The 11,022-nt window shown below is 38.1% G+C and overlaps 3 protein-coding genes across 3 annotated transcripts; 1 reads left to right on the top strand and 2 right to left on the bottom strand.

Annotated features, from left to right (window-relative positions):
* Positions 1 to 1,579: 1,579 nt before the first annotated feature.
* LOC115229796 (ribosomal RNA-processing protein 7-like) lies at positions 1,580 to 2,257 on the bottom strand. The gene is made up of 2 exons (XM_036499343.1): positions 1,708 to 2,257; positions 1,580 to 1,665 (listed from the first exon to the last, which is right to left on the bottom strand). Exons 1-2 carry the CDS (start codon positions 2,255 to 2,257, stop codon positions 1,580 to 1,582), a joined length of 636 nt encoding a protein of 211 aa, XP_036355236.1.
* Positions 2,258 to 2,610: 353 nt separating this feature from the next.
* Positions 2,611 to 3,661, bottom strand: LOC115229838 (serine/threonine-protein phosphatase PP1-beta catalytic subunit-like). Its single transcript, XM_036499355.1, has one exon. The coding sequence runs from the start codon at positions 3,524 to 3,526 to the stop codon at positions 2,633 to 2,635; it is 894 nt and encodes a 297-aa protein (XP_036355248.1). The 5' UTR covers positions 3,527 to 3,661; the 3' UTR covers positions 2,611 to 2,632.
* Positions 3,662 to 4,020: 359 nt separating this feature from the next.
* Positions 4,021 to 6,121, top strand: LOC115229795 (metal transporter CNNM4-like). Its single transcript, XM_029800087.1, has 2 exons — positions 4,021 to 5,434; positions 5,604 to 6,121. Exons 1-2 carry the CDS (start codon positions 4,021 to 4,023, stop codon positions 6,119 to 6,121), a joined length of 1,932 nt encoding a protein of 643 aa, XP_029655947.1.
* The last annotated feature ends 4,901 nt before the right edge of the window (positions 6,122 to 11,022 follow it).

Raw genomic sequence — 11,022 nt, 5'->3', positions numbered from 1 at the left:
GAGTTATTTGACCTGGTTGTGGGTGTCAGTACAGGGGCCTTGGTTGCCTCGGGGGTGTTTGGCCTGGAAATGTCCCCCAAAGACATGCTCACTCTCTATAAAAATCTTTCAGGCAAAGTTTTCGTAAGAAACAGCCTCATTGGGGCAGGGAAACTGGTTTTTGCTTCTTCTTTTTACGATTCGTCGGTGTGGACTAAAATATTGCAGTTTTAGTCTATTTAATGATTGAAGGGAGAACTTTGGAGGGATAAACTTGATTGAGTTGGTCAAGACTTCCACATCTCCCAAAGTTCGTGTTTTACTAATTTTAGTTGGCTCTTCTCTCCACTCTTGTAAATGGCAACGAAATGGAAGCATTTGCCTTCAGGAATTACAATCCGCCATATAACCGTTTTTCTGAATTCCGTGGATCTGCCAACTTCCCTGTGTGGCAGGCCATTCGAGCCTCGAGTGCAATCCCCTTTTTATTTGATGAATTGACTGTGGACGAGTTGGTATTTCAGGTTGGTGTCTTGTGGGGAGCCAGCAGGATGGAGGACTACTCCACAACAATCCGACTTGCTTTGCCTTGAGTGAGGCCCACAACCTCTGGCCTGTCCACTCATTGCAGTCAGTTGTCTCCATCGGGACTGGGAGGTCATTTCCTTCCGCCTTTACTCGGTGTGGGAGTGTGCCGGGGATAATGGATAAGTTCAATATGATAATCAAATGTGCAAGTGATCCTGAACGTATTTTTATTTATTATTTTGTAGCAATGCACGGTGTTATGAGGAGACTTCTCCCTTCCTCTGTTTACTTTCGACTGAATCCTATTTTGTCTCATTGTGTCAGTTTTGATGAGGTTTCGTCTGCCAAGTTGGACCGGTTGATTCAAGACACCGACATTTATTTGCGTAAAAATGAAATCAAACTGCAAAAACTTGTGGATAGACTATTGGAGCCTCCCCCGTTCATGCATCGTCTTAGAAATACATTTTTTAATCACAGATTTTGATTATTTATGTATTCATTTGTCGACATGTCAAACACATTTTAGTACGACATTGGTGGTCTAATTCTGAGACGATGCTGTTAGTTATTCTGTTCAAATTTATTAATGTATTTAAACCAATGTCATGAAATTGTACCAGAGTAATAAAATGGTGAATATTTAGACCGTTTCAGACGAGCTAGTGTACAGTCCATTAAATTGTCTGGTCAGTAAGTACCACAAGAAATTGATTTGTATGTAAATAAGTCTCTACAGTCTTATATGCAATCAACTGATTTTAAGAAAAATTTCGTTTGACGTTCGCCGATCCAGATCAAGGGGCGCTGGACTACACTAAAGCCAGAAACTTAGGCAATTGAGTAGTTAATAATAAAGGACCGTTTATAAATTCTCCTGATAGACCCCAAATAACGACTTGAATAAATGGTTCATTGTACTTTTAGAGCATTTTCCGTACGGCTATTAGAAAGCTTTTCAGTTAATAAAATTTGCACTTAAATTTAATATGAGACCGTACAAACAAAGATAGAATCTCTTAAAGATAAGTAAGAAATTTAATGAACATATAAATCAAGTCAATAAAATCATTCAAAAAGGTTTAAATTTTCTTGCAGCCTTTATCTGCTGAATCTTTTTTCTGTCTTCCTCAAACTTGGACCTCAACTCTTCAATGTCTAAAATACAAAACAAATGTGACTAACGTGCCTTCTTGGACTCCCTGATTTGGAATAGGTAAAAATTGTTATGCCTCTGTGGATGAACACACTCAACTACCTCTGACTTTTTTTTCTTTTTGATGGGCCTGGATCCCTCGTCAAAGTAGAGAACATTCGGAGCCTGTTTTCTGGGCTTCCCCACCATTGTGAAACCATCTTCCCCGACGCGTCCAGACTCTGCAAACTCAATAGCCCGTCTCTCGTTCTCGGCCTCGTCGTACTGGGCCATAAACGTGTTGATCTCCTCCTCCAATCCCTCGCAGTTGATTGACCACAAATAACGCTTCCTTTGTGCACCCAATCCCATATCCTCCACTTCAGAAATTATTATTTTGTTTTTTGGAGGACATTTTAGTGCTTTGAGGGTCTGTTCAGATGAGTCGAACATAGCCAAGACAGTTTGGTGGACTCCACAAATAGGTTCTGACGACGAAAAGTGTGATTTCGTCTCATTGTCTGGTTTTTGAGGATCCCACTCTATTTTGGAGATCTGGAACGATTCAAAGACAGTTTTAATGTTAGCCTGGATATTAAAATAAGGAAAGTACATCATTGTAGTAGTAGGGCACGTTCCTGATAACCAATGTTTTTTTATCTGAAGAATTGTGCCGTTTGATGTATAGAAAATGGGTCCATTCACGTGTTTTATACTTGTTGGTTACATTAAAAACTATTAATCAAAGCATGACACGTACTTGTAAAATCGTCAACAACAACACAATTCATTAACCAATGCTATTTATATTAATTATCTAATTTAGCTAAAATTAATTTGAAACCCCATAATTTCTATTACTTTAACCTAAATATTTGTTTTAGTCTTGTTTAGTTCACCAGACTATAGAATGGTAAACCTCTTAAGGTGAACCATCAAATAACGCGGGAATAAAATAATCCGTGAATATGTGTTAATAAGTTATATCCGTTATGTTATTGGAGTGGCCGGTCTGCCAGATAACACTCCCTCGTAGTGATACTTCTTCTTATCACTCGGCTTGAGTATTTGGAAAGAACACATCAACGAATCATCCACTGACATGAAAGCCCCCGAATTATCAAACTCCCCACAGTAATTCGGCGCAGAAAAAATAGTCACCAACTGCCTCTTTGCGAAGAACTCGTACCCGTCCTCCACCACCTGGTGTGCTCTGCAAATCAGGTCAAAGTCAGAACGCTGGAGAAAGTCCTGGACAGTGTCAGATCCAAACGTATAGGACACCCCTCGGTCGTTCTCCCCCCATCCTTGCACGTCATTATCTGGGTCAGACCACAGCAGATCACACACTATTCCATGTTCGGGCACATCGATAGGTCGGGACACGTTCTTTATTTGGTCCACCGACTTTAAGTCAGGACTGAGGCCTCCGTGACAGCAAAATATTTTGTCGTCGATCACTGCGGCCAAAGGCAGGCAGTTGAACACGTCGTTGAACGTCTTCCACACTTTCACGTTGAATCGACGTTTGCACTCGTCGTAAAATCCGTAAATTCTGTTTATCGACGAACATTCGTGGTTCCCGCGTAAAAGGAAAAAGTTTTCGCGGTATTTTATCTTGTATGCCAGAAGGAGGCAGATTGTCTCCAAGGATTGTCTTCCACGGTCGACGTAGTCCCCCAAAAAGAGATAATTAAAGTTCTCGGTCTTGTTCAGGTCGAATATGCGAATCAGGTCTTGGTACTGTCCGTGAATGTCCCCTACTGGTCTATATTGGTCATTACCGCATATGTTTATTGGACTTTCCAGTTCCAGTAGGCACGGCTGAGAGAGGATTATTGCCCGTGATTTGGTGCAGATAAACCGGATTTCAGATTCTGTCATGTTCTGGACTACAGAATCAGGTCTTCTTCGACCGACTGTTTATTAGTATTTATTTAATACTTTCATTCAATTTTCTTATGAGATTATCAATGTCGAAATCGTATTGATCAGTCATTAGATGAGGGTAATATAGGTCACCACGTCGAGTGTTCCAATAGAAATTATAATTAATTCATATATAAATAATTAGCTTTATAAATAATATGTTTAAAAATTAAAAAATAATAGTTTTTTTTAAATAAAAGCTTCTTACTTAAAATAGAATGATTAGGATAAGGTCAACACTGCAAAAAGGCAATCAAATGGTTTATTAAAATACCGATATTTAATCCCCGCAATTAATCGTTATTTCTTTTGTTTATTTTAAATAATAATAATTCAAAATCTTTATTAATTAATAGTTTATTTATAATCCATGTGTCGCTTAGTGACCCCCAAGATTGAATATATGTATTATTAGTGGTATACTATTTGTTACACAATAGTTGTAGTATATGTTATTCCTTTTCTTATTTTCCTATTTCCACTCGAAAGAATCCGTATTGGCATTCTCCCCTGTGGACTCTTCCAAGTCAATATTTACTCAGGAAGGAATCGTTGTTTATTCTGGCGAAAGAGTGTCCCTCCTCGCCCTCGGAAGTAACCTAACATCAAAGAAAATTTGGTTCACTGAGCACAATCGGACAGTCCAGTCTGAATGTACAGACTTTTCCGTCCATTCCTCCCCAGAAGCCGGTCTTTGTTTCAGTTCTGAGAACTGTATTGCTTTCTCTGTGGACACATTCCGTCCAGAAACGACATATTTTGGGTGTCTATGCGACAACCTGACACACAAGTGTACTCATTTAGGCAGTTCTCCTATGCTTACTATTCTGGTGAGACAACATGCCCCTGCTGTCTTTCCACTGTGGCTCAAAATAATGATTGTGGTCATTGGATTCTTCTTTACTGGCCTGTTCAGTGGCCTTAATCTTGGACTTATGTCTTTGGGACTGACTGAATTGCAGATTATCGAAGATTCGGGGACTCCCACAGAACGGAAATATGCCCAGGCTATCAAACCCATTAGAAAACGTGGAAATCTGCTTCTCTGTACAATTCTGTTCGGAAATGTGCTGGTCAACACGACAATCACTATTCTCCTTGACGATATTGTGGGGTCAGGGGCCATAGCTGTTGTGGCTTCCACTCTGGGCATCGTCATTCTTGGGGAAATCATTCCTCAGGCTGTTTGTTCTCGGCACAGTCTGAAAGTTGGTGCCAAAACCATATGGATCACCATATTCTTTATTTTTGTGACTTTTCCACTCTCGTTTCCAATTTCGTTCATTCTGACCAAATGTTTGGGGGAGGAAATCGGTCAGACATTTTCGCGGGAGAAGTTGATAGCCCTGATCAGGATAACAGTCCAAAAGAACGACCCGAAGAGGAGTGATGCGATGAATATAATCGCAGGGGCACTGGAAATGTGCAAAAAGAACGTAAAGGACGTGATGACACTGATCGATGACGTCTTCATGCTGAACTATGACTCTATCCTCAACTTTGAGACAATGTCGGGGATAATGCAGAAGGGGTTCACCAGGATTCCCATCTACCAGGACACCAAGAGCAACATTGTGGCAATCCTCAACGTGAAGGATCTGACCTTCGTTGGGCCGGACGACTCGATTCCTTTGCGGACAATCTGCAACTTTTACCGTCGGACTATAATGAGTGTGTTGGAACAGATATCATTGGAGACTATGCTCAAGGACTTCCTAACAGGGCGGTCCCACATGGCCATTGTGAGGAGGGAGGTGGGTGTTGGGGAGTATGAGGTGACTGGACTCATCACCCTCGAGGATATTATTGAAGAGATCCTTCAGGCTGAAATTGTGGACGAGACCGACTCGATCAGTTGTGTTGGTTGATTATTCCCAGCCGACAATCGACTTAAGAGGAAGCGAGTTGTTAATCGACTTGACTTTACTTGTTTCAACTCGCAGTCCCCCACTCCACAGATATCTCCTCAAATGATGTTGGCTGCTTTCCAGTTTCTTTCCACCTGTGAGTATTCCTTAGTCCTCATTTGTAGCTGTCGATATATTTGGGCCTAAATTCATTTCTGACTCCGTGCTTCGTCGGCTACTAAAACAGAGTCCTGTGGTCAATCTGAATGTCATTTCTTCCCCCGACATGTACACCGATCCCGACTCTCGATTTATCTACCGCTTTAACGAGGCAGCGGATTATTTCGTGCTTCTCCTCCAAGGTCGGTGTATAGTATGTGTGGGCAAGGAGAAGCTCTTCTTCGACGCAGGAGCCTTTACGTATTTCGGAATCAAGGCCATCAAAAGTCTCATTTCTTGTCTACGTATAGGCGAGAGGATATCTGTGTGCAAACGACGACGACCCACCGTGGATATGTTTCCCATTCCGCTTAGAGAGTCGTTTATTTCTGACTTTTCTCTGCAAGCCATGACGGATGTGCAGTACATCAAAATTACTGCTGCCGACTACACCAATGCCTGTCGGGCTACTGCCCTCGAGATGCAGAATACTTGTGATGCCCCCTTGCTTGAGTATATTGAAGATTCCAATTTAACATCCTAATTAATTTTTTATTGTTCTTATTTTTTAGTTATTCATATTTTTCCTGGTGCGTCACCTAAATGGACATTGAAGAAAGCTGGCGATAGTACTGAGCTTTGCGGGATCCCATTTGGTAGATATTGAAAGTGAGATGTGTATCCTCTGACTTCTGTTTGGCCAAAGCAGCCCGATAAAAAGATTGTTAGCCAACGCTTCAGAATTGTTGGAATATTGGTCATAACAATTTTATTACTCAGAACAGGTCTCGAAGTGCGATCAAAAAGATTAATAAGATCGACCGATACATTTATAGTTCTTTGAGAAAATTTAAAATTGTTAAATCAGTTTGCAATTAATTGAGTTAAGGTTTTTAATTGTGTTGTCGTGGAATACTGTGGACAAGATTTTGCAAATGGAAGATGAGGATAAATCATTTTCAATTCAAATCTTTCAATGATTTTTGAAACAACTGATAAAAGCGAGATTAGTCGATATTAGGTTTTATTAAAAAAAAAGTTATTTATGTTTTATTGTTCTGAGCTCTGTTTCCCAACCAATGTCGGATCTCCGTTTCTGGTAGGCTTGTGATTTGAGAGGCTTCGGTGATTGCGCTTTCAAAAAATGTTTCCAGCTTTTTTTTAGTATTTCTGTTGAGTGATTTATGTTGCTTCAGTGGACTTTGTTGGACAGTGTCAGATGGTTTGCAGAAGAAGAACAGTGTGCAAAGAAATGAGTCCTCCACTTTTTTTAAGCAGGATTGGGAGAGCTTTCCGCCTTCGAATCTGCTTATTGTGGACTGGGAAACATCGTGTCCATTATTTTTCATCCACAGTGCTGTTTCTGATTGAGTCCAACCAAATCTTTTACGTTCTTTTCGAAATATCTTTGAAAAATATTCCATTTTTGAGTGATATTGCACTTCCCAATCAATTCCGGAGCTTTCCCATTCAAAAATATTATGAAAAGTGTCGGTTTTGTCGGAATATTCTCTAGAACGGTCATGTGACTCGAAAGACGACTGAGGAGTATTTGTTTGATGACTCGTACCATCCACTTGCACAGAATCATTTGCAAAATGACAATAGTCGGGATAAAATGAAAAATGCATTTCTCAAAAAACACAATTTGCGTAACATTGTCGATTTATTAAAAAACGGTGTCGTAGTATCCACGACGGTCTGTTTTTAGATAAGTGATATTTGAGTATTATTGTTTTATATTTTGTTGATAATCAAAATCTTCTGTTTTGTTCTCAAAAAATTTATTTAAAAAAAACTACTGCCAAAGTTTTATTTATGTTAAAGGAATTTAGTGAATCAAAAAATTCCTATATTAATTTAAATCGGTAGACGCTGAATTAGTTAATCAAAAAATGAAAAAAATAATATGATAATTAGTACAAAAAATTGAAAAATTCCAATTCGTATGTTAATTATTCCCTGGACATTATCATTTTTTTTAAATCCACTTTTTTACAAAATTATAAAAATAGGATACAGAATCTTTAAGTCTGATTAGAAAAACTGCTTAAATTCCAATTAAAGTAAATATAATTATTTTATAAGTCTTAACTTTTCCAAAAGATCTCGGTTTTAAAGGAAACTGTCTCGATCTATTTCAAAAAACCGACTATCGACAAACATTATTGAGCCTTCGCGGAGATCTCGAGAACTAATGTCAAAAAAGAAAAGAAAGTGGGCTTGAGAAGAAGGAGAATTATTATTTTGAAAAACAAAAAATTGATTTAGATTTTTGTTACCTAAGGGCCAAGCGTGGAAAAACTATGACTTTGGAAGAACAAAAATCTTAATCTTTATTTTTTTGTGTTTAATATTTAGTCCTGTCAGTAGAACATGATAATATCACTTTGTTGCATGTGCCCTAAATAAGATCATCAGTTTTGAAGCAAGACGTCAGTTTTGGAATATTTGTGCCGATTTGTCGTAGAGTATGACGAATTCATCCGTCGATAGACTTGCAAAGGCGGTTTTCTTATTCTTGTGGTTCAGAACTCTCATGTATCATAGTTCTGTTTTTTCTCACAATGATTGGTCGAATTTCGGTATCGTAAAGGGATAATTTTGTAAAGATAAATTCGATAGCTATTAGTAAAAAGTGATGGTGTACAGGTTTAATCTAAAATTTGACTACTTGTAACTTTCAAATAATAACAAGCCATTTAAACCGGGCTTATGATGTTGGTAGATCCAGAGAGAACAATCATATGCTAAATGAATGGTTTCTCTAATTATTCAATATTTTCTTTTCATACTAATAGTTGTAACTATCCTATCTAAAGGAGGAAATATTTAAAAATTCCGATGAAAAGCCTTCAATTTACCCACGTGATCGAAAGAATAGCAACCTATTTAGGACGTTGAGTGAACCATTTATGTAAGACTGGGTTCTACTACTCCCTATATACTTAAATTTATTTTTTAACTCATTTAAACATTAATACATTCAAATGAATCTATGATTTTTTAAGATCAAACATAAATAAGTATTCATTAAATAATCTTCTCCATATAGTCCCTACTTCCTCTATTTGCATAATGATTCAGGTAGGCAAGCCCGCTTTTTCCTTTCGAAATCCTGACGTTTTGTAGTCACAGTTATTTTTAATAAATTTTCTTTATTCTTTGTCGAGTTCAAAAATCCTTCAACTCTGTTCCGATAAGAAACAATCATGCTCTCGAGAATTTTCTTTATAATAAATGAGTGGATGTATGCGTGTGTTCTCTCAATGATGTTGAGCGAAATTGTAGGGATTTTTGATTAAAAGTTCATGTTAATACAATAAGCACTATTTGCACTTTTGCATAATAAATGATAAATTAATTCCAGCTTTTTGATAAAGGGCATATTCTCAATTTTTCAATCTCCACTTGCTGTAAATTTTGGAAAGATTTTATCCTAACTTTAACGAAAAAATTTAATTCCGTATCTTATCTAAAACAAACAAATCGGGTTTGTTTTGTTCCAAGACAATGTTAGTCTTTATAAATATGTTCACTTTAATTTCAACCTCATTTGACGATATAGATTCTACAGAATGTGTTTTGAGCTTTTTATTATTCTTGAGTTCGAATTTTTGACATAAATGAAAATAGATGGATCTCACTATTTCATCATACCTCATGACATAATCCCCATGTAACATCTTCTCACATCTAGTGACGCAGTGGTCAACAGTCTTTTTCCTTCTTATTCAGTGGGAACACATTGAGTTATGTTCTGTGCTTCAAGAACTCTTCAATAGTAGCCAGATAAGTTTTTTCCAGCATTTTGATTTGAAGAATCTTGAAGATTTTTTTTCAAACACTACTTCTGTGTTTTAAGTCCACAAGGAATCCAAGAAGACTACGTGCACTTTGAAAATAAATTGAATTCAATCCTCTTTCAAAATTGTACGGAGGAGGTATAAGAACAATAACATCCTAACTTTTGAGACAAGTTTCAAATGATAGATAAAGTGAAGGTGATTTGTCAAAAACAACGTGCACAAATTTCCTTGCCAATAGAAACCTTTGGGAAGTTATGAGATAATAAACGCCTTGAAGGGTCTAATACAAGGACAAATATCATGGGAAAAAAACTGTCCCCTCGCAAGATCACCCTTTCGATCCATCTAAACCAGACTTTTCCAAAATCTGATCAAAAAGTCCTAATCTACTGACTCAAATGCTTCAAATAAATGTATAAAAACATAATTAAAAAAAGTGAATTTATAGAGAGTAATAAAAATAGGGACCAGCAGGGGCATCAGCAAGAACACGTTCGATTTTTTTAAGGTCAGCCTCGACCCCTTCCTCGTCAAAGACCAGCAGGTTAGCAACTGGCACCAATAAAGAAGAATGAGTCACCCTCGTGTAATTTACGCCGTCGATCCTGCACCTGGGAAGTGGGCTCGCGTCTTCGAAGAGTACGAGTGGTCTCAGTCCTGGCCTTAGGATTATCTGCCATCCAAATTAACAGGGCAAACCAGTGATCTCCAACTCCAGCAAATGACCAACAAACTTCTTATTTTCCAGTTGAATATCGTTCAGCATTTTATCCTTCAATTCAGCCTTTTTGGCCTGAAAATACTCAAAGATAGAAAAAACCAAAAATTCATCTTCGTGAGCTCGAATCTCATCCGAGTACTCCAATTCAATCCTTTTTTTCTAAAACCTCAAATTTACACCACAACAGTCCATTCGTGTTTGGTCAGGGCATAGCTTCTCAGACAAGCAGTTCGATGTGCGTGTGCCTCCAACGACTTGGTGTACTCTTCCAACACCCCTTGTTCTAGCTGAGCTATTTTGGTCTTTATCTCCCTCGATCGTCTCAAATATGCTCTGGGAGATGATTTAGAAGACTTACTCCTCCATCAATGATAGATTCCGGAAAGTAGACAATTCGTATGTCTCGCTAGCAATCTCGGTTTCTGAACTACCAAAAACTAGCCTAACCTGCTTGAGAGTCCGACTCTGAACAACGCCTTTTGGAAGCCATAAATACCCACGTCAAATAAATTTAAATAATTTAAAAATAAAACACAAATAAATTTATAAAAAAGTTATTTTTTAATCTTATTTTTTGTCTTATTCTCTCTAATCCCTTTCTTCTTGAATTTCTTGGAAATGGCTGCGACCGGACCACTTAAACATACAACAACCAAAACTACGCAAATTGGCCTGCCTTCTTAATAGGAGAATTGGCTGGGTGACATTCCTTCATGAACTCCTACGGGGTTAGACTTATCAACACCTCGACAGGGATATTGAATCCCCCGTAGGAGGTGTGGGCCAGTCGAAGGGTTGGTTCCTCCATTAATCTCTCTTCGACTGAAAAGCCGAGTTGAGGTACATCCAGGTACCAGTGATGGGGGTCTACTATGCTCGGTTTTTCCTCTATTTCGAAATTAGATTTATTTCTTT

The sequence above is a fragment of the Octopus sinensis genome, unplaced genomic scaffold (assembly GCF_006345805.1).
Source record: "Octopus sinensis unplaced genomic scaffold, ASM634580v1 Contig13674, whole genome shotgun sequence".
Lineage (NCBI taxonomy): Eukaryota > Metazoa > Mollusca > Cephalopoda > Octopoda > Octopodidae > Octopus > Octopus sinensis.
Note: the sequence above shows the minus strand (reverse complement) of the source record. Positions and strands in the feature narration are given on the sequence as shown.